Source organism: Plectropomus leopardus, chromosome 21, assembly GCF_026936395.1.
Source record: "Plectropomus leopardus strain MGB_pleo_1.0 chromosome 21, ASM2693639v1, whole genome shotgun sequence".
Lineage (NCBI taxonomy): Eukaryota > Metazoa > Chordata > Actinopteri > Perciformes > Serranidae > Plectropomus > Plectropomus leopardus.
In genome coordinates this window covers 20,545,729-20,572,178 of record NC_142196.1, presented here as the reverse complement: position 1 = coordinate 20,572,178, position 26,450 = coordinate 20,545,729, and the positions used below count along the sequence as shown (strand labels likewise).

At 39.0% G+C, this 26,450-nt stretch overlaps 2 protein-coding genes across 9 annotated transcripts in view; both read right to left on the bottom strand.

Moving 5' to 3' along the window:
- Positions 1 to 1,065: 1,065 nt before the first annotated feature.
- LOC121960894 (uncharacterized) lies at positions 1,066 to 2,210 on the bottom strand. The gene is made up of 4 exons (XM_042510783.2): positions 1,978 to 2,210; positions 1,794 to 1,898; positions 1,593 to 1,694; positions 1,066 to 1,472 (listed from the first exon to the last, which is right to left on the bottom strand). Exons 1-4 carry the CDS (start codon positions 2,167 to 2,169, stop codon positions 1,383 to 1,385), a joined length of 489 nt encoding a protein of 162 aa, XP_042366717.1. The 5' UTR covers positions 2,170 to 2,210; the 3' UTR covers positions 1,066 to 1,382.
- A 1,348-nt stretch (positions 2,211 to 3,558) lies between these two features.
- Positions 3,559 to 26,450, bottom strand: part of slc4a2b (solute carrier family 4 member 2b) — a 55,870-nt gene continuing 32,978 nt past the window's right edge. For 3 of the 8 annotated variants that reach the window (XM_042510106.2, XM_042510105.2, XM_088072078.1), the window contains exons 6-25: positions 25,151 to 25,275; positions 23,912 to 24,132; positions 20,849 to 20,985; positions 19,178 to 19,267; positions 17,781 to 17,961; positions 17,550 to 17,685; positions 15,765 to 15,966; positions 15,583 to 15,691; positions 15,309 to 15,493; positions 14,781 to 14,994; positions 13,991 to 14,197; positions 13,710 to 13,858; positions 12,702 to 12,896; positions 12,074 to 12,295; positions 11,248 to 11,337; positions 10,976 to 11,142; positions 10,107 to 10,360; positions 9,840 to 10,009; positions 7,846 to 8,019; positions 3,559 to 6,744 (exon numbers count right to left, since the gene is read on the bottom strand). In XM_042510106.2, coding sequence (XP_042366040.2) covers positions 6,664 to 6,744; positions 7,846 to 8,019; positions 9,840 to 10,009; positions 10,107 to 10,360; positions 10,976 to 11,142; positions 11,248 to 11,337; positions 12,074 to 12,295; positions 12,702 to 12,896; positions 13,710 to 13,858; positions 13,991 to 14,197; positions 14,781 to 14,994; positions 15,309 to 15,493; positions 15,583 to 15,691; positions 15,765 to 15,966; positions 17,550 to 17,685; positions 17,781 to 17,961; positions 19,178 to 19,267; positions 20,849 to 20,985; positions 23,912 to 24,132; positions 25,151 to 25,275 — 3,309 coding nt within the window. In that variant the 3' untranslated portion in view covers positions 3,559 to 6,663. Of the gene's footprint in view, positions 6,745 to 7,845; positions 8,020 to 9,839; positions 10,010 to 10,106; positions 10,361 to 10,975; positions 11,143 to 11,247; positions 11,338 to 12,073; positions 12,296 to 12,701; positions 12,897 to 13,709; positions 13,859 to 13,990; positions 14,198 to 14,780; positions 14,995 to 15,308; positions 15,494 to 15,582; positions 15,692 to 15,764; positions 15,967 to 17,549; positions 17,686 to 17,780; positions 17,962 to 19,177; positions 19,268 to 20,848; positions 20,986 to 22,131; positions 22,353 to 23,911; positions 24,133 to 25,150; positions 25,276 to 26,450 lie in introns of those variants that run through there. The other 5 variants (XM_042510109.2, XM_088072080.1, XM_088072079.1 and 2 more) reach the window with 4 other exon arrangements.

Below are 26,450 nucleotides of genomic sequence, written 5' to 3'. Positions count from 1 at the left end.
CCAACGTGTCATGACAAGTGTTTGGCCCTGGGACGAATCCAAAGGTTGGCAGTGATCGGCGGGTGAATGAACTGTTTTGGCTCTGCTTCATCGGCCCCCTTGTTTTTGCATTTACGGGAAAGCAGGTCACTTAGAAGAAATGTGGGGCTTTCTTTGAATACACTTGACAGGCGGTTAATGAAATTGTTTGGTTTCAAAGGAAAATGAGTAAGCTGTGATTACTCACCGTTGTTAAGTTGCACAATCTCCGTTCTTATGATGCTTTCTTTCACAGTTGCAGATGTGGAGCTAGTTTGTTTTTTTAATAGATTTTTTAGGGGCTTTTTTTGCCTTTATTGAAGAAAGGAAAGCCCAAGCGTGAAAGAGGGATTTAGCAGCGAGGATTTAACCTCTGTAAATGGGGCTAGTTTGACCTATGTCACAATTCAGTACTTTACCAGTGGTGTTCAATCTGGGGTTGGCCCCCTCCAAAGGGTCACAGCTGTGGACGATTTTAGTGTTTCCCCTCGTGACCCGCCATCCCCTCCCTCTCCCTGGTCCAAACCAAGATGCTGTCCTATTTGGGTCAAGACCGATAACTTTTTGGTAATTATTACATTTTGAGTGTTTCTATTTTAACTCGCAGAGAAGCAACATCCAGGTCTAAAAAAACGGAGCCAACACAGAAGTGCCGAAAAACTGCAGTTCTTCTAATGGCCACTTGAGGCTGACTCCAAAAAAGAGTCAATCGCTTATAAACCCCCTTTTTAAATCGCCCAACTTTACAGCAGAAATGAGCATGTTTACAGCCTGGTGCAAAATGCAGTTTTGGTCTCTGCAGCTGATTTCAACATTCATGACAAATGAACAGCAGATGAATTTTTATGTAACTCCCCTCTTCATATTCATTATGGTTCAAAGCCCCACACACACACGTCCTCTGAGGGAATGAACAGGCTCGGGGCTGAGTGCCATAGACCGGACCAGCACACTGCACATTGGTGGTTCTGGTCTATTTATAGGTTTTGTTAATACAAGATACATAAAATATCAGCTCTGTGCCTTGAAATAATTTCCTTAGTCAGATTTGGTCAAAGTAGCCCCTTTATGCCAACAGATAACGTAAATTAAAGTTTACTGACAGTTTTGTTAAACAATGCAACATTCTAACATATTTGCATAGAAGTTAACAATAAATTCTTGAAGATGTGACAAAAAAATCTCCCTCAAATGTAAAACAACATAACCACAACACGGACAGAAAGCGTATCAGGTTGTGCACATTAAGGACAAGGTAGCAACCTGCTTTTAGTTATAAAACTAGTACCAAAAGTAGCTTTAAAAAAAGGACAAAGAAACCCCAAAAGGTGTCACAGTAGATACTAAACGAGCCATCAAAGTGTTCATTTTGTTCTCGTTGATGCCAGAAGAGTCGGCGATCCGCTGCTGTAACCCAGCATGTTGCAGTGATTCACTCTGGTCGTCTTCATCTCCTGCAAAACAGAAGAGAAGACAGAAATGTCAGAAACAGTCTGAAGAAGTTATTTTTCATGTTTTCAGTGTGGATTTGTCATTAACAAAGGTCAACGTGACCTTCATGCGAGCTGACTGACCTCTGTCAGGGCCGGTTTGTGGACACAGTGAACATACGGTTTGGGCTCCTGCTCAATTTCTCCTCCAAACATTTTGTAGCAGATGGCGCAGTCTATCAGAGGCTGCATGAGCGCACACAAACAAAGCAGCACGGGCGAGTTAGAGCAAGCATCGCCCTCAGATTCCACATTTTTGAGTTCAGTTAATCAGGAAAAACTCACTCTGTCGTTTCTGAACTGACACGATGCCGAGTCGACCGTTCCTTTCGCACACTTGGTGGCTTTCAGGTAGAAGTGGTGGTAGATGTAGCTCACATCGAAACCAGGCTGAAGAGAAAGAAGACGTAGATGTCAGCAATTCTCAACCACCACAACTCAAGATAAGACAGATTTGGACACACTCTACCTCGATGTCTGACTTTGAGACACTCCTGAAGAAGAGGAAATGGTGCTGGATTCCTACGTGAGAGTTGAGCTTCTCCAGGGCCAGATCCACTCCTTTCCTGTAGGTTTCAGGAAGCTGGTTGTAAGCCTCCTGAGCATCAGAGGACAAAAACAAAGCTCCAGCGCTGAACAGCAGCAGCAGTAACGCAGCCATCTTTCTCCCCGTGTTTGTGACAAAGGGGACGGTGCAGCGGCCCACCCTCTCTGTGCTGTTTGAACAGGAGAGAACATCCAGCCCCCTTTTTCCTCGGAGACAACAGACTGCAAACACACAACAATACTTCTTTCACTTGACCGTCTGCATTTGATTTTGCTGATTCACAACAGATTTAAAAGTTTTTACATTTTCAGATTTTTAAGTGTGTTGGCCCTGAGAGCTCAATATGTACAACTTTTTAAACATTTAGAAATAGACAAAACTCCTGGGTGATAAATCTATAATGAGGTCAAAAGTGTGTTGTCAAATTGATGTTTCAGTCTTTCGTCGAGTTGATGTCTTATTGTTTTGTAAAGCTGGTGATTTTTTCTCCTTTTGGTCAAGCTGATTTTTTATGTTTTTGTTCAGTTGATGTTTTAGTCTGTTGTGAATTTGATGTTTCATTATTTTATCAAGTTGATGTTTTATTCTTTTGTCAGATTGATGTTGAGTCATGCCATATTGATTTTTTTTTAGTAATGTCACGTTGATTTTTAAGTGTGACATCAAGTTGATATTTACTGTTTTGTCAAATCATGTTTCAGTGTGTTTTAAAATTGATTTTTCAGTGTGTTGCCAAGTTGAGGAATCTTCAAAATGCTTCTCATGTTGGTGAAGAGGTTTCTTGATTTGCATGTGTTTTTGTAATTTGCAGTGTGTTGAGCTCTCAGAGCCACCGTAGTTATAAAACCAATCAAGATAATGTTAAAAATAAATAAAAATAAAGACAGCATTCTCACCAATTTCACACCAAAAAAAAAAGCATACATTCACAACAGTTATGACCATGCACACGCCCACATGCATGCATTTCCCCTTTTTGGAAAATTGCATGAACAGTTGAACAGCTGTCCTTTGGCTCAGGACCAGTCTCTCCACAATACCTCTGACAAGAGTGTGAATCCAGTTAGAAGAAATGCACCTTTTTGCGACAGACCGCTCCAACAGCCACAGTCAACACACACACACACACACACACACACACAAACTTGACCTCAATGCCAAATTTCAGCCTCCTGAGGCAAAAACTGTGGCAGCCAAAGGGTGGGGAAATTTTTGGAGACTGACCAGTGAACCAACAGAGCAAGAAATAGAGCTGGTGGTCACAGCTAAAAACAAAAAGTGCTGCACAGTGAGAAAACATAACCAGAAAAGGTACACAAAACACAATAGAAATTAGTTACATAACAACAGAGGTTTAGTCCGGGCATGTTCATCAGTTTCTTGAAGTCCCTGATTTTGTGACTCATTCCTGGTTTCTGTGCATCTCACAGTGAGTTTCTTGCTTTTCTAAATACTGTCAAACTGGCCGAGAGACACAAAAGAAAACCCGGACAGAACAACAGCCAGGATAAATAGAAAATAACTTTTATTTGTCATCAATATTTCAACCATTTAATGTACAAGGGAACATCAGCAAAAGCCTCTGGGACTTTGTATTGCTTTTGAAATGGAACAACATGTTGTATCAGCATTTTGCGACAGATACTTTGGCATACACAGACCGACTTCACTCCATCCACAGGCACAATAAGCAAACATAAAACGGACACGGCCTACTTCTCATCAACATCCCCTTCATTGTCCACAGGCAGGATGCAGCCAAATGTGTGTGTGCATTTAAAAAAAAAAGAAAAAAGAAAGGCTCTATGACAGAAAAATCTTCAAAAACAGCGATAATGCCTCGTTTTGATACATAAATAATGGAGAGATGTTTGATTGATGAGCGAAAGTGCAAACTATTGTAACATGTGTGTCTCTTTACAAACACTTAGCTGATCGCTTCGTGGTCCCACAGGCACTTGAGATTTTGTGCACCTTCGTGACACCAAACAGGCACAAGATCACAGCAACAGTCAGGCTGAGACGGGACAGTTCGGAGGGAAAAGTCGTGTCCGAGACACACACACTCGAGAGTAACAGAAGACTGAGAATTTAAGTTATTTGACACAGTCAAAGCTTCAACCAATCCATGTCACACTGATACAACATGACATAAAACAAAAACACATATATTTATATTTTCAAAAGCCTTCCCTCTCAGTATGAATATGAGATTGTCTACACGGCTTGTGTGGAAATTTGGTCGACAATGTTAACATGAATGAAATGTTTAGTCGATGCCAGAAGGAAAAAAAAAGCAAAATTATGACAAAACAAGGAATGTTACGCTGTGAAATTTTTGTTAATTTAGGCTCCTTCAAAAAACGTTTTTAGGAGATGTGAGATGTCTGAACTGCAGCTTATTGTTCTGATCGAGACGACTATTTACACGAGGCATTTGGCACTTTGACAAAGAAACCAATAAATTACAGTGATTCCCATAAACACACCACGTGAAACGAACTACATGAATACATTAGTGCCCTAAACATGTGCGTGGAGACATTTAGAGTATATTCATTATGCCACTGTGTTAATTTTCCACTTAAAAAGTGATCAGAAACATTAGTGTAACGAGAACATTTGATTTTCATATACTGTTTTTGTCATCACAGACCTGCGAGATCGCCCTCTGCTGGTGATCTTAAAGGAATAGTTGAAATTTTTGGAAGAAGGGTTGTATGACAAATTTATCCATAGACATGATCTTAATTACAGAACACGGCAGTCGGCTCGTCCCCAGTTTGGAGAGGCAGCCTGGAGTCCGACAACGCAACATACTGCTGTGGACGGGGTCAGAAACAAAACCGATTTTAGCCACCTAAAAAAACAATATTAGTTTAACCCCCTGAAACCTGAGCAAATTGGCACTATTTCTCAAAAACATGGTAAGAAGGCAACGAGCAACAAAAGAAGAAATGACCGTAAATAACTGTTTTTGTAAATGAGGTCTGGAGGCTTTGAAGAGAGCGGAAACAAAAAGCAGTGAAAATACTCTCAGAGTTGCATAAACGTAACCCCTTAAAATTTGATTCAATTTCAGTTTTCTTGTGCTGTGCTGACATGGCTTTCACAAGCTATTTAACGCTTGAAACCTAAGCAAATTAATTTCTTTCAAAAAAAGGTAAAGAGTAACTTAAGAAATTAGTCAAAGTGACCAGAAAATGGACTCAAATTTAGAAAAACAAAAAAAAAATTCTAGGGAAAAATGTCTAAGATACTATATTTATAATTATTTTAACCACATATTTAAAATTACGTTACAGAAAAACAATGTATACATGTATATATATATTTTTTTATATATATATATACATTTTTAAGGATTTTTTCGGGTCATTTTCTTTTTTTGTGCCCATTTTCAGGTAATTTTCTTGTTACTTTAAAAAAAACAAAAAAAAAAAACAAATATCCTGCTAATTTTTGGGCCATGTCGTGTTACGTTGCTCTTTGCTTCCAGCTCATGTTTTTGAAGAAAGTCAAACCAATTTGCTCAGATTTTAAAGGTTTGACTGACATCGATTTTTTTGGTAGTTAAAATGCATTTTTGTTGTGGCCTCCGCAGCAGTACATTGCTCAGCTTCCATGTTGGACTCCTGGCTGCTTCTCCAAACTGGGGATGAGCCGACTGACATCTACTGTAATACACTGACTTTGTATAAGTACCTCATACAATGCCAAAAATCAAATATATGCCTTTAAATCACTGCAGGGGCAGAATTCGACTAAACTTGTCATCTAAAATGCTGCGTTTAAGTACAAAAAAAAATGTACGCTTAAAGACAGAAAGGCTAAAAATTAACCACATGTATTTGTTAAAAAGCAAAGTTATGCGACGCTGATATTTAGGGATGCTACGAAGATAAAATGATCACATAAAATACAGTCATTGTTCGGATTTGGTGTCTTAAAAAAAGTGCTACGAGCTTCGGGAGGCGGGTAAAGTGATCTGCTGTCTAAAATAAGACAGAATGAGGAAAAAAACGCACCTCGCGGTATAACTTTTTATTTCCTTCATAAGGCGCTTGGTGAGCGAAAACATGAAAAAAAAAAGCGACAAACTTGAATAGCAATAACTCGGCGTGTTAATATAAAAGAATCCCATATTTCCTCCACATATTCAATGTGAATCAGAGCGACCTTTCAGGGCTAAAAATTAATCAGTCTTGCAAATCTATCTACGGTAATTTCATTTTGAGCTCGAGATCATTTGATTTGAAATCTCTTGTCCCCTGAAATATGTATTTTAAAAAAAGTATATTATGAGTGAGCGCATGCTGTCGACTGTTCGATCTCCTCAAGATTTCAATCTTTAGTGCTTCTAAGTGGCAGAAAAGCCTCCAGTAATCTGGTAAAAAGCTATTTAAATAGATGAAGTTGACCACAGTAACAGCTAACCAGACCTCTGACGTACTCTGCGTTCATGTCTCGGGGATATAAAGCGGGTACACAGTGATGTGGCGTGACATTGTGAGTGTTTCAAGTTTGACTCCGGATCTCATTGGTTGGTAGAGTGACAGATAGATTTTGGTGTTCGCTAAGAGGAGTTAGGTGGTGACGTGTCGTGGGTTACACGGGCATGTGCATCTCTGAGTACTCATCGTGACAGTCGCGCTCGTCAAACTTCGGCTCTGCATCATCCGCGTCCAGCTGAAAGAGACGAGACATCAGGGTGAATTATTCTGAACATGCAATAAGGGAAGGTAGCTTTATTTGAATGGCACATTTTATACAAAAGGGCAATTCAAAGTGCTTTAAAGAGCAATAAAATATTTTTTAAAAATAAAGCACATAGATTTACAATAAAAGAAGAGATAAAATAAAATAAATAAAATATAATAAAATAAAATATAAAATGTAAAATTCATTACTAAATTATTTAAAATTTTTGAAATAATTTATTTTGTTGTTTGTTTCAGAAAAACATACAATTAATGTCACTGGTGCCTGTACGAATGATTTTTGCAACATACACTTATTCATTCTTGATTTTATTTTTTCTTTGCCATTTTCTAACATGTTGTGGTTGCATGAGAAATTTGTCAGTGTTTTAATGTTTTGGGTGAAAACCCCCGTTTGGTTTCTTTATTGTCAAAACCAATGCAGCACAATCAGACACCACAGCTTAGAGGAAAAAAATGGGGAGTTCAACGTAAAAATAACTCAAATAAATAAAATTAATATAAACAAACTGCAGCAAAACATGCACAAGTTACAATAATGGAATTAAGCATTAGAAATAAATAAGGTAAATAAAATAAATAAACTGCTACAGAGATTTTATGTGATGCTTGGCAGTGCTTTTTCTATGTGCTTAAGAAATTCTTGATACTTGTTCCCAATTTCAATAAATCTTTTTAAAGACATAACTAAACAAAAAATGGCAGTTTTGACTGATTTTGTGGAGTTTTACTGATGTAAAGTCAAGTGACAGAATAATACAGTCAAATATGTTTAATTTCAGACGGAGAATTACAGTTAAAACAAATTACGTCCCTTTTCCTTAGATTTGTAATCTATATCACTTAAATATTCCTCTAAATCTTTGCAAAAATACAGCATAAATTCACAAGTATAGAATATGATACATTTTTAATTTTGACTCTGTTGGTGATTAAGAAGTTAAACTCCTTTTAATAAAAACCTACTGCTGTCTTATTCGGTTTCAGACAACACTTATGTTAACTTGCTGCTGAGCAGGTGGTGCAGGTGTATAAAGGCGGACTTTGCGCCCTCCTGTGTTTAACTTACACACGCCATCTCTCTGGCAGTGAAGATTCGGCGCAGCACCCACATCTTAACAGGGATGGTGAGGATGAGGACGAAGGGGAAAGCCAGCGACGCCTGTGTGGACATGACGGCCCACAGGACCGCCAAACACACCACCTGGATGCAGGTGAACAGATGCATGCGCAGCGTACGAACCTGAAGGAAAAGAAAGAGCATTTATTTTAAAACTAAAAAGATAAATTTTGCCAAAAGGATTTAGCTCACAAAAACATCACCTTTGACATTTCAACTTGGCAAAATTCAGAGATTTTGTGGTTCACAATAGTTACGACTGCGTGAGACACTTTCTTAATCTAAATCGATAGTCACTGATTAGTTGTTTCAGTAATTTGTTAAAGAAAAATGCCAAACATTCATCTGTTTCGGCTTTCTCACATATGAAAATTTGCCATTTTTGATTGTTTTAAAAATCTTTGCTTTTGTACCTTTTGTGATGGACATTTAAAAACATTTTAACAACATTTTATAGACTAAACCATTAATAAACAGATATATTAGTAGTCAAATTATTTAGTTGCAGCCCTAAAACTTTAATTTATTTTATTACTGAATGTGAAAATGTTTAAAGCATTGCTACTTTTAATAATATTTTCTGGTGTGCCAGAACTTTCCCACACTTTCACATAATTAAATGTTTTTTACTCCTCTGAGACAGATGTCTAAAAATCATGAAAATGGCTGCTGGTTGTCACAGACAGAGTGCTTGAAACCTTTTTTTTAAGATCTTGTAATTTATCCTATGACTACAAGAATGATAAAAAAAAAAAAAAACTTGTTAATTTGATCTTATTTAGTCGTTATTTTTCTTGAATTTCTGCATCATTTTAAATCAAGCGAGACAGCAAAGGCAGGACAGAGAGAGGAGACGACAGCAGCAAAAGGCCCCGAGCAGCTGCGATAAACGGCGATGGCAGCGCTCCACCTGGTGGGCCATCAGGGCGCCGCTTTAGGAGACGAAAACTACTCAGAGTGGTGAATGTGCACAGGCGCTCCTCTTTCATCTAGATGCCGCTATTTCTTTCTTTGTTTTTACTTGTGCATTTTATGTATTTTTATTGTCTATTTCTTTTTGCAGCACTTTGGTTAACCTTGGTTGTTTTAAAATGTCCTATATAAATAAATTTGACCTTGACCTTTCTAACACTGGTCACAACTTTTATTAAATTTGATTTATTTGATTATTTAAATTGATTAAAGGAAAAACAGAAGGGATGGAGAGAATGTAAATGAAAAAAAAGATTAAGGTAAGGGGAAAGGGACTATGGGTAAGTTAACTGATTAAGTCAAGAAACCAGAGTTGCAGAAGAAAGTTAGGATTAGACAATATAAACTAAAAGAGGTTAAGTTTAGGGAAAGGGGAAAAGGACGTTTTAGGAAACAATAATGTTCGGAGGTTCAGAAATAAAACTGGAAACAGGTTGACATATCAAAAATAGAGTTTACATCATTTATGAATATTTGATTAAATGTTTTTTTTAACCCTTGAAAGCATACATGACCCTGACTTTGTTGGGAGGTCAGATTTACCACCAGAAATATCTAGCAGGCTTCATCACTGCAGCTAAATTATTCTTCGCCATTGGAAAAGTCATTATCGACCAGAAATTAATGTGCTTCCTTTGAATTAATGCGAGTTAAGTTAAATGATTTAAATCAGATTTGGGAACATTTTGGAATTCTAAAAATGGTGAAAATAGGTGCCTTTAACATGTTGGCGTAGGAAGACTCATTCATTTTATTTTACTTTCTTTAATTAGCGTCACTCAAAGGGACACTGTATCTCCTATGTAACAAATTCTGATATGCTTTGTTATGTTTATGTGCTGATGTATGTATACTGTTCTGTATTTTTTTAAGATAGCTGTATTGTTTATATTGATGTGTCTGTTTTTCATATAATGTTTGACTAATCCAAAGACTTAAATAACAAAAAAAAAACCAAAAACCACTCTTACCTTGCGCACGTAGGTGTGGTCAGGGTGATACTTTGGTGGCATGAGCAGCAGCATCATCCGCTCTGTTAGCTGGATACCATTGAGTGACATCACGCCCATGTAGAGGAAGATACCAAACAGCACCGCCAGCGGGATCTGACGCAGCAGGTCGCCGATCACGATAGACATACCTGAGCGGAGGAGGATGGGAAATTAAATGTTATAATATCTGTTTTTTAATGGATTTTGGCTCCATTAGTTAGCAGTGATGATATTTCCGACACTCACCAACCATGATGGCCACCAGCAGCCCGGTGACCCTCTGCTCCTTCACCTCCTGGATGCGAGGCTTGTCTCCGGGGGCGACGGCCTTGCTCATGACAGTGAGGGCGTTGACGTGGGTCACCGAACGCACGGTCGCGGCGGCCATCCACGGCAGGCCGAACAGAGCCGAGCTGCCGCCCAGCACCACGATCAGCAACAGGTCCAGATGGAAACCAGAACCCTTCACCAGCATCCGCTCCTTCTTACTCACTATCAGGCTGCAGGACGTCAGGGGAGGAACGCAGACGTAAACAACAGGATTCGGATGATTATAAATCAGTCATCAGTGCGGCTGAGTTTGATAAGAAGCTTGTTATTCAGAAAAATTTGACTCGCAAGGTTGAGTTTGTTTTTGTGTTCGGAGCGGACAGCTGTGTTGGTCATTTATATATTTTTAACTTACTCAGTTTATATTGATTAAGCATGCATCCACTTTTAAATACATTTTATTATTTTAACTCATGTTGGGATTGTTTTTTCGAATATATATTATATGTATGAAAGGTGCTGTACAAATAAAGTTTATTTTACTACTACTAATTATAATCTTAAAATTGCTAGATTATTAAGTGTAAGACTATAAATACAACTTTTAAGTCACTTTCAGGCTGTGCAGTAGACATCAAAACACACGTAAAAGGACAATTCATTACAAAATTAAAAATACATGTTTTTCCTCATGTCTGTCGTGCTTTTTTAATCAGTGTAGATTGTTTTGGTGAGTGTTATTTTCAGACATCTCTGCGGCAGATATCTCCAACACTCTGCATACAATTATGTCCACGATGGCGTAAATCTGCTGACATTCCTGTGTGATGTGACTCGTAACTCACGTGGTGATCTGAGTCTCCATGAAGATAAGGATGAAGACCAGCAGAGCGGGCAGACAGCAGGCAAACATCATCCCGATGGGGAATTTACCGTTGCTACCCAGAGGACTGATGATCCAGCCACGTTCGTTGGGACTCGTCACGGAGAAACCTGAAGGAACGCTCAGTTTCTGAACGACCACAGGAATGAATGTAAAGATAATGAATGTCTGTGCATCTTTGGCAGAAAAGGTCAAACATTTACATGATATTTAATGTTAGTATTTGTTTCTTACCTGTGTGTATGTGTCATTTATACTGTAATCCACCAGGACCATGATAAGGATGGCAATCGGGACGCCAAAGTCTCCGATAACCCTGCGCAACTGAACACACAAGAGAGTTTGAGCAGAACTGGCAGCTTCATATAACATATCCAAGAAAAAAAAATAAAATTCATTTTAAGACTGAAATACAAATACTGAACTTAACCTTCTTGTTATGTTTAGAAACATTTACCTTTATTATGTATTCAGACACATTTTTATCAATGCATTTTCATGATTAGAATTAGAGATGAATTTTAAAATGTGACTGAGGGACTGTTCATTATTTATGAGAGGGAAGGGACTTATGTTTTTAATTTTGACTGGGGCATTCACTGTTAAATGGCAGTATTTTATATTTATCTTAATGCTGATTTAAAAAAAAATGCTCATTTTTTTTGCTTTAAAAATGTTTGGTGATTTGTAAAGGGAAAAAAATGGCATTTTTCTTTAATTTCTTTTGGGCGATTTTTAAAGAATTTTTTTTTTTCTTTTGTTAAAATTTTTGGTCATTTTTAAAGAAAATATGCCTTCCAAACCCACAGCCTGCAGGTTTTCTTCTTTAAAAATTACCAAAACTTGCATCTGCAATGGTCCTTGAACACAGTATTTGTTATTATACAGGTTTGTGAAACTAAATTCCATGACATTTCCAAAACTTTCAGGGTATATTTAGTTTTACAACACATTTCCAGGCTTGGAAATTTCATGACTTTTCCAGATCTTTTACAAACACATGAACCCTATACATAAAGAGGTTGATGTTACAGGACTGAAGGTGGATTTAGCGACTCACCCTTCCAGGGAAGAAGGCGCTGTTCTTGAACTTGCGCAGGTAGAAAGCGATGAAAAACGTCCCGGCCATGAGAACCAGAGAGAGCAGCGCGGTGTTGGGCTGGCCCCGGACCGCCACCGGCATTGTGTCGTTGTTCAAAACCAGGGTGATATTTTCTGTCGAGGCGTCTCCTTCTGTGCCGTTGTTGAGGGAGCAACGCTTCAACGGGTGCTCCTTAAAAATCTGCCCGAGGACACAGAGGGTTAAAATTAACACATAACAGGATACACACACAAATATGCATGCACACACACATCCGCTTGGATTATCGTTTATCACTCTTACAGGTGCCACAACCTCTGGAAACTGAGATTCTTTCAAGTCTGTGCCATGAAATTCTAAAAATAGCAAAACTTCCAAAATCATAAGCTTAGATAATATTTAAACTCTTAATCCATTTACTTTCAAAGCCAATCAATCACAGAAGATTTCAGGTGCACTTGTTAGAAAAACACACTCATTTCGACCCCGACATTTGAATATCGTCCAAAGATTAGTCTGTTCGGTTTAGTGTCGGGGACATGAACACGCAGCATGCCAACAAAAACTTTTTATAATCAGGAGTTGTTATTTCAAGTCTCAGGTGTACCCTGCCGAGCTTGATGAAAGTCTCGCAGATGAAGATGAGGGAGATGAGGAAGGAGAAGATCTCCTGGGTGAAGCGGGAGACAAAGCGGACCAGGAAGCTTCCCTCGAAGGCCACCGTGACGATCACGATGATGATGAGCCAAAACCCGATCCAGACGCGGCCCGTCAGGTACTCTATGTTGTTGTCTTTGCAGAACTGTGAGGCGAGACAAGGCAGCTTTATTCGTATAACACATTTCATACACAGGGCAATTCAAAGTGCTTTACAGAGCAATAAAATATAAAAATATGATAAAACATACAGATTTACAATAAAAGCGAAAGAGATAAGATAAACAAGGTGAAATCAATTACTAAATGATAAAAAAAAAGAGGCAAGCAACTCTATTAAAAAATGACCCTGAAAACATATCGTCTTAAACAGCTTTTTTACCATGAGAGACACACAACGCTCTACCCAAGCTGGAACAGTTTTGAGTATTTAATGAGAGATTTTTACATTTTTTTGTTTTGTGCATGCTGTGATTACTTGGGTGGACTCAGCTGGAAAAAATAAGACTTAACTAATCTCACACTGGAGAAATTCACACATTATAGGAGCTCAAGAGCCAGAAGCAAAAAAAAAAGCAAAAAAGAGTTAAGTTTGTACTCAGATACAATTTATCTTTTTGGATTATATTGATGCTGAGTTGATGAGAAAACTGTTGACATATTAAGACTTTTCGCATGTGTTTCTAGAGTTATGTGTTTTTGCAGACAAGTAAGGAATTGCGAATATAATTCTTAAAAGGAGTTGGGTGTGATGTCTGACTCCGAAAAAAAGATGGGAAATAATCTCAAGAGGAATCAAGTTGCAGTCTTGAAAAGAGTGACCCTGCAATTTTTCATGGGTTTTAGAAGAACATTCATATAATTTTGAGCCTTACACATAAAGATAAACTCGATTTTTACATTGCAGGCTGTCGCTGTTGTCCAGACACACTCATAATTGGCTGATTTATCAACTTACAGTGTAAAAGGCTTCTTCAAAGACCAGCAGGGGTCCCGAGAAGCCCACAACGAGCAGCGGCTGCGCTCCGAGCAAACAGAAGATCACACCCTGCACTGCTGTCGACACAATCAGCTCAGAAACACCGATCAGACCGCCTGTCTTCTCACCTAGCAACACAACAAATTAACAGATTAGTCGAGTGAATCAACAAGACAAAAACATGACAGGGGATCGACATACGAGACGATAAACTGTGAATCCACAGTAACTCGACCCCTGCTTCTCCTGGTGCCACTCACCCAGCAGGCCTCCGAATGTTATGGCTGGAGAGAGGGCAGCGAAGTAGATAAAGATAACGGCAGCCATGCACTGACTGTTCAGGGCGTCCTTGAAGTCACTGAGGTACTTTGGGTAACGCCGCCGCACGTCTCGTATCAGCCCGCCGAAGGGGCGTCCGGTGCGCTCTAACGGGTCGTCTGACTTTTTCAAGGGTGTGAGCAGAGCCTCTGTGTGACGGGAGAGCAGGTTATTTATTACAAGAGCAGGAAATCACATGACAGAAACAGATGTATGATAATGAAACTTAAATTTATGGCCTATTGTTTGCTTAAAGCACTGAACACAGCAGGCTTATATTTGGGACAGGTGTCTATAAGGGACAGGCTTTTAGCTCCTTTCACACAAAACTGTTACTCAGGAAAGATGCAAAAGATAAAATCAATTTATTTATTAAACTCTTTGTGATCTGGGAAAATTAGCTTTTTGAAAAAAACATGGGAAGAAGGTTATAGGCAATAAAAGAGGAAATGACTCAGAAGTCTGTGAAAACTACAAGAAAATTCCCCCCCCCCCCCCCAAAAAAAAAACCAAAACCAACAACTCGAAAATCAGACAAAAAATACAAAAAATGAACTGAAAAAAAAGCTTAAAATTTACAATAATTCCATAAAATCTAATCTATTTATAAATCTATTTATAAATATAGTTCAGTGGACATTTTTCCTTTGCTTTTTTAAAAATAGTCTTCTAAATCAGCTAATCTCCCTTTTGCATCTCTCTCTTTTTATTAGAAGTTTTACAGAGGATTACCTTTTTCTTCAAAGCTTTTCGGCTCTTTGGCCATTTTGACTCCCTGCTCCTCCCTCTTGTGCAGCATCTCCCTCTGAAAGCGAGCGACGGATCGCAGCAGCTCATCGCCTCCCATCTCTGAAGGCGGCAGCACGATGCTGCAGTCCAGGAAGCTGTTGATTGCGTTCAGCAGGTCCTGCCTGTCGTCCGCCAGGTACGCTGCCTCGTGGAATTGCTGTATGGCGATTCGCATATAAACAAACGTAATCAATAAAATATTTTTTACAGATAATTAAATACAGATAATTTTTTTTTTTATAGATATGTTTGGCAGTTTATATGGCAACAGCTTTTTTTATTTCCAGTCTTTTCTATTCTGGTCACAAACTGGCTGATAAAGTGACATCCAACTGCTTCAGGGGACATGAAACTGAATTACATTATTATTATTATTATTATTATTATTATTATTATTATTATTATTATTATTATTATTATTATTATTATTATTATTATTATGTGTGATTTTTTTATCTACACCTCTCTCACCTTGTCAGACATCAGGGTGGAGATGGAGCGTCCAATCTGGTGGTAGTCCATGCTGGTGGTTGGGGGTCCCAGCAGAACGAAGAGAAACCTGACCGGCACGGGGACCTCAAGGACGGACTCCAGCAGCACCGCCTCCTGCAGCCGCACAAACGCCATGGTGGGCTGCTCGAGGAAGTCCACACTGCCTGGAAGACAGGGGGACATGAGGGTCAATTTACAGACAGCAGAAGTGATTTTAAGTGTTGTGTTTGTGGTTTTTAAGATTTTCACTCACCCACAAGGACGACCGTGGCCTCAGCATTTTCAGGAATCTTCTCCAGCAGCTTTAGCTCATGTTTGGATTTGGAGCGATGCATCCCGGACACCAACGTCGGCTCCTTCTGCTGAACATTTACAAGAAGCAAAGTCAATGAAGAATAATTGTAACTGTGACTTCTGAAAACACTTCAAACTCACCTGCACCTCATTCTTCTCGATGTCGACGCGTGTCTCTGTGTCCCCCGCGGTGTGGGTGGTGCCCATGAGCGGGTCGGTCACTGACGGCTCTGGCGGATGGTTGTGATTGGCACTGTGGTGATGTGCTATCAGGCTGCCCAGGCTGGCTGCGGAGATGTTCCTGGGGAAAGGGCTACTGTGCTCCTTCTCATCGCTCGGGTGACTAGGGGAGGCGGGGAGAGGAAGCGAGAGGTTGAGCAGGAGGAAGAGAGGCAGTGACCAGGCATGAAGCCACCTAGTAGCAGGAAGTGTGCAGCAGTGAGAGAAAAATCTGTTTAATCGCTGTTTGTGCTCATAATTAACACAATGAAGCCATATTCGCTTTAAAAGTCAAAGTATAGTCTTGTGTCAGCAATGCATACAGTAATTAATAAAACAAAAAATCACCAAAATACGCACCAAATAAACTTTAATGTCCATGGTAGGGCAGGATCGAATAGTTCAAAGCTTCATTCATAACGTTGGCATCTGAATTCTAAATCCACATTTGAATGCTGTGCAGCTTTTTGTTATTTTGCATGTCCATTCATTCTGTTTAAACCCAGTATTTCTGCACAGTTGCAGATAATGATTATGCTGCATTACACAAATTTAATTTGTATTATATTATTTGTAGGATTAGATTTCATCTGTTGCAGCATAAGGCTGTTTCCAACTCCACAGTCTTGCAAATTAAGAACGTAAAAATGTAAATATTTGTGGAATAAATACTGTAATAATTATTTTCAAAATTCACAACATTTTTTATCTAATAAAATATTCTGCTTCAATCCATATTTGTCAGTGTTCAGTCTTCAAAAAGTTTTACTTTTTTTTATAACCACAGTAACAAAAAAATGTGGCTCTAAAATTTTGACGGTAACATTGTTAATTAAAAAAGACTAATTAATTTAATCTGATTTAAATGTAATATTTTGTTTGGGGATTTTGAAGTTTTCTTTTTAGGGTTGACACAATAAAGTATCAATACAGATGTTTAAGCTTTTCTCAATTCAACTGACTTCAAGGCAAAACTTCTATTGCTCATTTGTTAAGATTTAATAGTACAACATGACCAGCTGTGGTTTGGCTGTTTATCCCCAGCAGTAATAAATGTCAACCTGCGATCTCTGATAACCTTTTTGCCCTCTCAATTTGTTTAAACTTTGAAAGATTTTGAGAAGCCTAAAGACGCAACTATCCAGTATTTAACAAAAAAAAAACACAAATAGAAAAAGTCAGACAAAATGAACAATTTTGGGCAACATAAATATACATTTTTCTTTCTATTGCCTCTAATAATCTTGCACTGATTGCTTTGCGGCCTCTAACAGTGGAAAAAGTTTTCCCTATTACTACAAATAAATCAGTGTGCTCTGGTCCTTCTGTCCTCTGAAGTTTATCATACTTGTTTTGAGAAGTATCTGAAAAAGCTGCAGATTTCTGGAAGATGCACAAAGAACTAGTTTTCAACTAATCTAACAGATTTAACTTGGGATATCCACAGAGAGCTGACTCATGTTGGTAACAAGAAGTGCAGGGTTAGGGGTAGGTTTAAAATAACTTTCCAGCTTTTACTCAGACATGACTAAACAGTTGATCTCCTGTAATAAAACTTTGCCTCATAAACTTAAAGAGAGCTCTGCCAGATTGTTGTAACAAAGAAAGAAATCTATCAGTGTAGCAAAAATCCCTTCAGTAGGTTACTTTATATCCTCTTTCAGGGAAATCTCTGCTTGTTTGCTGCAGTGTGGAGCTGCAGGTCACCTGTGTTTCAGCAGCAGGGCCCTCAGGACGTTGGCTCGGTCCTCAGCTTTGATCTGGTCAGAAATGATCATCTGCTCCACCACCTGGTGGGCGATGCCAGGCAGGGTCTTCTGGTCCAGGTCCAGCAGCACTGCACCTGTGGACGCACACATGCCGAGCTCAGTACTCTGTCAACTGCATCACTGACTTCTGAAAAAAAAAAAATGTCCACAATTAACTCAATTTCTCTACCGTGTGAGATGGTCTTTCTGAGCTCCAGCAAACTGCGGAAGGACAGCGAGGCCACGTGAGGCTTCCCCCAGCGGTCCGTCTCCTCCTCCACGTCCTCCTCAAACTTGATCCATCTGGCCGTCTCCTTCCACTGCATCTCCTGGTTCTTGTCCATAGTCAGCTCGTTCAGCTCCACAAACACCTGGAGACACATTCAGGTGGAGTTGAGACATGCAGGGAGCATTCATGTGCAGAACATGCATGTTAAGCATGTGCCAAATATTCACCTCAATCGCCAAAGTGCTTTGGATTTAGCCAGATGATACACTCAAACCTGGTTTAGTGGTAGAACTTTCTGGGATTATCTTGCACACCAACATCAGAAAACAGACTCCATGCTAACCAGTTTATTTAAGTCAGGGTTCCCTCACATTTCCACGGACAAAATTTAATTACTTTTCAGGGAATTATAATACATTTCACACATAATTTGCTTGCATAATTTTCCAGATTCAAACTCTGTTCAAACATAATTTCAGCTAGCTGGCGTATATGAAAGAAAAGACGGAAAGTGAGGACAATAAAGAAATGCGTGTGATAGTAAACAAAACACTGATGCATATTACAGCTACAGTACGTTATGTTGACAGCTACAGAAAATAAATTTGATGTTTTATATATATATATATATATATATATATATATATATATATATATATATATATATATATATATATAATTTTTTAAAATTTTCTAAAACATTAGGATGCATGTTGCAATGTTTTCAGAGGTGCTTTTGCAATGATATTGCAAGTGTCATTTCAAATGAATATTGTAAAAACAGTTGCGTTTTATTTTAAGTATAATTATTTTAAATCTGAAAGTTTGGTTTTAATAAAACAGCACTATTTTAAGTGTTGTAGGTAACCTTACCAAAGAGGCTAAATAAAGCTTTCATACCATGTTTTAACATTTTATTCCAGATTTTTAAAAATTCCCTACCTTTAAATGATTTTTACTAATTCCATGACTTTTCTATGCCTGGAAAATGTGACAGTAAAATTCCATAAGGTTTTCCATGACTATGGAAACCCTGTTTAATTCACACACACAAAAGAGAAATCTGGTCCATGTTATTACCCTAGACGTTTAACTAAAGTTGCAAAAACCACAGAAAAACAGCCAATTAACACTAAAAAGTCAGAGATCATAATCTTAAGCTCTGTCAGAGTCAAATATCTGTTAACAGGTAATTAATTGAACACCATGCTGGTCAGTCACAATCCTCCGTGAGATGAAGACCAAAAAATCAGGCAGTAAAACTCTCCCTTCATTTATCATCTGCTGCTGCTGCTGCATGCCTGTAAAATCACGCTCACACCGAGCAAACCTGACGCTGGCCGGTCACCCAGCCTCACCTTCTTGTACTGAGCCATTGGACCGGAGTCCATGTCCAGCAGGACGCCTCCCAGCCTCGAGGCAGAGCGGTACACAACCACCGGCAACGACTGCAGGAGCGAGACGGTGCAGGAGAGGACTCAAACACTGACACAACCGACAGCGGCACAAAGGACGGGACCCTCGCTCTCACACACATGCCCACTGCAGGTAGCGCATCACACACACCTGACAGGGACCTGTTGTTTACGCCGGGCTGCCGGGGGCTCGGGCAGAGCCGTGTGTGAGAATGTGTGTGTGTTAATAAAACATAGCTCTCTCTCTGCAGAGCTCCCAGTGTCTGGTTACCTGAGCTTCTCTCTCCCCTCTTTTTTTCTTTTCTGTGTGTGAAAGGAAAGAACTCATTCATTCATTTTTAATTGTCTCCTTCCCTCCCTGTCCCGTCCACAAAAGAGACGAGGCAGTGCTAAAATTGAGAGAGGGAGAGAGGAGATAACATTTCCCAGGATCTGCTACGATTCATGGTTATATTTTTAAATATTAATGGTAGTCTGTCATGCAAAATAAAGATTCTAAAGATTATTTTGGGGGCTTTTTTGCCTTTATTAGACAGGACAGATTAAGTTTGAAAGAGGGAGAGAGAGAGGGGACGACATGCAGCAAAGGCTCGCAGGCTGGAATCAAACCCGTGGCCACTGTGACGAAGACACAGCCTCTGTACAGTGGGCACCCGCTCTACCAGGTTAGCTAATGGGCACTCCCAAAATAAAGATTCTTAGTTTTTCTAACTTCGATAAAAAATTTTTTTTTAAAAAATCGATACAACACAGTATCACAATATTTTGTGTGGCAATATTATATCGATGCACAGACTCCACTTATCATTTTTTTAATTATATAAAATATAATGACACAATACAAATTAAACTTGTAGCAACCTACTAAAATAAAAGTGAGATAAACAGACTGAAAATTTTATCTTGTTAGATTTAAGTTTAAAGTTTTCCTATGGGGAAATAATTTGCAGTTGAAAAAAGGTAATAAATTGCAATGTATTCCTGTTTGTTATCACGATACTTAGTATATTGTTTTAACTCACAATATCGCATCATGTCTTCAGTATCATAATAATATTGTATCCTGTTAATAATGTATCCCGGGGCCATTTGTGTTTCACATATTCCTTAAACTGCAGATGAGTTTTTAAAAAAAAAAAAAGGCCAGTCAGTTGTTTTTCATGTTTATATCTGACATGGTTGACGAGACACATATCTACATATTTAATATAAACATATGTTTAGTGTGTTTAGTGTATGCATGTACGTGTATACATACGAGAAATTTTAAATTAACTACATGAATAAATTAAATAAAAAAACAAATAAATAAATTTGTTTTTTAAATAAAGAAATGCATGTATTTTGGGGAGTAGCATACAGCTGGAAAATGACATTGAGACTATACTACATGAGTTGAGAGAGAATTTGTGAATTCATGTTGTTTATTGCGGACATTGTGACTTCAATTCATCAAGAATTTTCTCTGAATTCTTCATCCACTGTGGAGGCATATGAGGCATTTAATAAGGCACTAATGAGGCTAAAACCAGAGACAAATGTCATCAAACTCAGCGTGGCATTAACTGACGTGTGTCCTGCTTTAACGTTCAAGTGAGAACCGTGATGTCTCACCTCATGTGGGGTTCGGTCCTGCTTCCGGCTGCGGGTGGTCGGCTCTTTGTGGTCCTTGCCGATGTGCACCACTTGTCCCTTGGTGCTCTTTCTGACCAGGTGTCTGCGGACGCCGGGAACATCTTCGAAGCGATGACCTGGGGAAGAAATAGAGAATAAGAGAAATTCCATCACTACAGTCAATATCAACATTAATGTTATTTTAAAAACATCTGAAAAAGACACTAGCACTTCATTGATTTACTTCTGATGCGTTTGACTTTGTAAATACAAACTTTTTGTCATTTGTACATTTTTATCAACATTGTATTACTCACTTAGTCTTGAAATTTTGATTAATTATGTCATCTTTGTTTTTTTCTTTTTATGAATCATAATTGTAATATAATAGTAAATATCCACTTGTAAATCTAAATTGGTATCTCCATAAGCCATATTTGGCTTCTAGCCTCTACTGCACAGTGTTTTAACTTGTTTTTTTAATTAAGATTTTTATTATTTCAATGTAAACAAACAGACAATATCAAGAGGCCTGTGATAAATACACATTTTTATAAAAGCCACAATAAACATTCAGCAGTTCCAGCCATACAGTTGGATCATCAGTGTCAATGCTGTGAGCTAAAAAAGTCCCATGACCTGTTAAAGCTCTCGCCTTCAACATCTGTCCACATGATTTCCCCTTTTTACAGTAAATCAGTGAACAAAAAGTTAAGAATGTTAGTGTTAAAATTTCTCTTTTTCTCTCATTTCTATAGATTTTTAAGTGCAAATAAAAACTAAACTAAATTAAGTGAAAGATGTGCTAATGAAGAGGGGAGGATGGAAAATGATGCTCGACTTGTGACACTTGAACGCTCATTGTAACCAAAAATCAAACAGCATATCAATTTAATTAACATGATATCCAAATAATATCAGCACAGCACATACACTGCGTGACTTTACAGTCTTGTTTTGTGTTTTTGCAGCCCTCAGCGTGATGCACACATTGACCTTGCACCCCAAGTTCAAATCTCAGCCCAACGGAGTCAAAGAGGTCCCGACCGCTTTGCTTTTGTGTCTGTTTCAGTCCCTCAGCAGGGAGTCGAGTTACTCAGGCTGGCAGCACACCAGGCATGTGAACAGGATGTGGAGAGAGACAGCGGATGGCACAGACATGACACTGCCAGTAGAAACTGTCCGATCAAGTTTTAGGAGTTCAAAGATCAGAAAAACTGTGAACTGCTCGTCTAAAAACAGGTAATAAGTGGGATTCCCTTTAAAAGTACCAATCACCTTACCTTGATCAGAGCTTGTATGTCCTATGAAGCAAACAGTGATGCTTTTATGGTTCTTCATCAATATTTTAACTCATGATGCAAAAACCAGGCAGTCATTGCAAGTTTAGAAAAAACAAATTTGTCCAAAATAATGACTTTTTCAGCTCATTCTATCTTAACTTCAACTTTTTCTGAGTGGATGTTGTCCATGATGTCGGAGTGAGGTTTGGCGTAGACCCTGGAGTAAAATGAGTCCTGACTTTGAAAGCAGCTCTTGAAGGAAGAGGTGGATTTGTGGTGGGCGTAGGGTTACCGCTGGCACCGCCGTCTGACTACGTGACGCCCTCAAACCGGAGCGTGCAACTTGTACAAGTTTTGACAAATTGGAAAAAGTTGCCATTACTTGACCGGCGCCTGACCCCGCTGAAACTATCAGAATGCATCAGTGAGCAGAGGTGTTAATTCGCTCAGGTCGGACAAAAGGGGAGGGACAGCGATCGAATAATTCCTGTTGTTGAGCGGCGGCCAGAGACAGAGACACTTTCCCAGGATGATTTACGATGGCGGGAAGCAGATAAAAGAAGACACAGAGAATAAGTGGTGATGAACATGTTGGGCGGCCGTCACTAAGCCGCATAATGCCCAAATATCTGGACAATATCAAGCCCATACCTCCGTCCACTGCCTCTTAATTTAGCCTTCAAGTCCACTTAACTCTTCCCCTCGTTTCATTCCACTAATGATTAAAGGTTGTGAACCGAGATCCAGGTTTCACAATTAGCCACCATGTTGGCTCGGGCCCGAGTCCAGGGGCCTCAGCTGACAGCGGGAACGGCTAATTTAATAATGTGAGCCTGTCTGCCACACTCTCTGATAAGCTGCTGCTCTCTGCTGAGGGGTCGGCTCCCTGACGTAAATCTCTCCGGCCCTGAACACAACCCCACGCTGGGGCTGGGGGCCGGGAACGTAACAGGGCAGCGGGGAGCCGACTGCAATGCAGAGGGGACAGAAATTGGGCCCCCGTCCTCGCCCCAATGTTTCTGGAGGAATCTGAGCATCAAAAAATCCAAGACTTCACTACTATTGTTGTCTAATCACACAATTCTGAGGTTATTCATTTATAAAAACCCCTTGAAACCTAGATCAGCATCAGTTTTCTTGTGCTGTGTTGAGATGTCTTTCACAAGCTATGTAACCCTTGAAACCATGACGTTTCAAGGTTTTCCATGACCATGGGAACCCTACTTGTAAATGGTAACACATCAATCCAGCTGCAGCAGATAATTGTAATCCATGTGATGGACATTTCACGTGCAAATAAGGTAAAAACACACTATCCCTGTTCCCTGTGTTTGTGCCATGACCTAACAGTGTTGTTTTTCTTTTTCTCTTTAAAGCATGCAGTCATTGATTTTTTTGTCTATAATGGAGTAGCAGGAACAAATTGTGAAACAAAGACATATTAGTTCTTTATGAACACAATTTTAACTGCAGACTGGATGATGGGTGATGATTCTCTGTGGGTTTCTTAACTACAAGCGACTCCTTTCACATACACTTAAAAGATATAAATCATATGATCCACTGTTAATATGAAAATAACAATATTGACCTATATTTCTTCATAGAACACTCCTGATAACTTTTATCATGCCATGAAACATACTTTAAAACATTTTATGGCTTAAAAACTACTTAAATCAAAGTCAACCTGTATCTTTCTCACCCACCTGGTGTACCAAAGACCTCTAAGCAAGTTTTAATATCAACATCAAATCTGAGATAATTCATCTGTACTCACTCTTGATGCCGTCCAGGTCAGCGGAGGCCAGCGTCTGAGCCTCGCTCTCGTCAGTAGGGATGCGCTGGTACTTGGCCTGCTCTGCGCCCGTCATGTTGCCTGTGCGGCGGCGCTCTTGCAGGTCGTAGCCGCGGCTGGCGGAGGACTGCCGGGCCAGCGGTGTGTGTTCAGGTGGCACTGATGGGGAAGAGGGGCTGGGAGTGTCGGGTGAGGCCGGCTTACTACATTAAAAGAAGAAAAACAATTCAAAATTGTTGCTCAGAAATCAAGAAGTGACATAAGAAGTTATTTTGTGGTTATTTTCCTTAAGTCAATTGATCACTTTTCCAAAGAACATATTCCATGTGTTGCTGTAAACATACACACCCAAAGAAAACTATTTTTACCACAATCATTTCTCCCCCACTGAATGTATTTTATTTGATAAGGACGACACAATTTAACATATAGTTCCAATACAAAGTCTGAAACGGATGTGTCTGCTCTCGTATTTCTTTTTTCCTTTAATACTTGGTGATACGGTTGTCACCAGAATAATATCTCCACGCCTTGTTTGGACTGACTGGTTGGTGAACATTTTTTTATTTGTTACGGCTGTATGGTTGCACCTTTCGAAACCCTCAGCTAAAATCTAAATGCACAAAATATATGCAAAGGCACTTTAATGTGATGAGAAGAGATGCTCTGCCAAGACAAATAAGCTTAATAAACTCACCGTCCTTCAAATGTCAGTTGTCCAAAGCATCTTAAGACTGGAAAAAAACTTTTTTCACTCAGTTATTTCCTCCTTAAATCAATGTTTCATAAAACAAAATCCACTGATATTAGGTTGCTCTCCGATCGACTGAAAACAAGCAAAAGGTGTGTGTACACAGCTTTATCCCAGCCCAGATTCGACCTTCACGAAGTGAAACAGTAAATGTCAAAGACAGAGCCTGAGGCTGCTGAGGTGTGTTGTGTCGTCTATAGCGACAGGTGATATATGGCTCTCCGAGGAGAGGAATACTCGGGTCCGTCAGATCATGCCCAGCAGGCCCACTGGATGCCTGAGACATGGTAACGTACAGTGTGTTCCTCACTGGTCAATCAAATGTGCGTCTGAGCGGTCTCACCCAACCAAAACATCTTTTAGAACATTTCAACAACATGCAATCTTCACAGCAGGTAAAGCACGATTAGAAAATCTCTCCCACCACTTTTTGATTTGTTTTTTTAGTTAAAGAATTTAATGTGACTCACTCTGAGGAAGATGCATCCTCAGCATCTGCTTCGACACCAGAATGTGGTACGATATCCAGCTCACGGGCCGCGTGAGGGCTCTCTTTGTCACGTTTGGCCTCATGGTCTTCATCCGACACAAAGAACTGTGGGAGAAAAACAGATTGTCAGATTACTGCCTCCTGTATAAAACCAGCCAATATACCCAGAATTCATCCAAAGGTCATCAGAATCAGAAATATTTAAGCTTTTAACACCTGGATCCACATCAGTTTTCTTGGGACATCTTTCACTAGCATTTAAACCTTTGAAATGTTAGAAAATTAGTTTGATATTTTTCAAAAACACAGAAAAAACAGAATAAGTAAGAAATGTTCTGCAAATTGCAAAAAATTGAGATGATCTGAAAATTAGCTGGTGGAATTATAAGCTATATTATTATATTTTATTATATTATGTATTAAATTATGTTACAGAAAAAAGAAAAAAAAATGTTTTAGTAAGGCATTTTCCTGTCTGTTTTTGTTCTTTTGTTTTTGTTTTCTTGCTTTACTTTTTTTTTGCTTATTTTGAAATCATTTTTCTGTAACTTTTTTACTAATTTCATGCAAATTTTTAGGCCAAGTCTTGTTTCTCGTTAGGTTGATCGTCGCCCTCTCCCCATGTTTTTGAAAGAAATCGAGCTATAGCAATGTAGACATGAAGTAAGTAGCTTGGTTCACACACTTTGCTGAGTCAAAGCCAATAAGAAATACAAAACTAAAGCAGATAGAACAGTTTTAAAAAAAACAAACTCATCTCATTATAGTCTATAAATTCTGTAACGGTGCAAATTTAAATCTTGCTTCATTTTGTGGAGCAATTTAAACATGAAACCCACTGATGAATGATTAAGACAATAATGAAATATTCATGGAGGAAAATATGGTAATGCTATGACAGTGAGTGAGCAGGTTGAGTATCAGAGCGTGTTGACTCGTAAAGCAGCACATTCCTGAACGCTCACTCACTCACATCTTAATGCAAATCCTGTCTGACATGAAAGGTCGCTGTGATCCCCAAACACCCAGACAAGATGTCCAATATCATGAATTATCAACCGACAACATTTTTTCCTTCCACACACTGAAATCTGATCCTAAATCACAGTTTTTTAAACAAAAAATAACAATATGCTTAAACACTTTGTAAAACATGAGCAAATTCGTACAGAGAATAGATATCATGAAAAAACTGCCAACTTTCTGACATTTGTCAATGGCTAATGTGACACTATTCGTTATAGATCAATTCTTCTCCACTCTAAAACATCACTTGCCAT

Excerpts from the sequence above, each read along its gene's own strand:
- LOC121960894 (XM_042510783.2), bottom strand. The coding sequence starts at position 2,169 with ATGGCTGCGTTACTGCTGCTGCTGTTCAGCGCTGGAGCTTTGTTTTTG. Across the intron at positions 1,695-1,793 it reads GTCAGTTCAGAAACGACAGA|CCTCTGATAGACTGCGCCAT; the intron begins GTGAGTTTTTCC and ends GCGCTCATGCAG. Across the intron at positions 1,473-1,592 it reads ACAAACCGGCCCTGACAGAG|GAGATGAAGACGACCAGAGT; the intron begins GTCAGTCAGCTC and ends TCTGTTTTGCAG.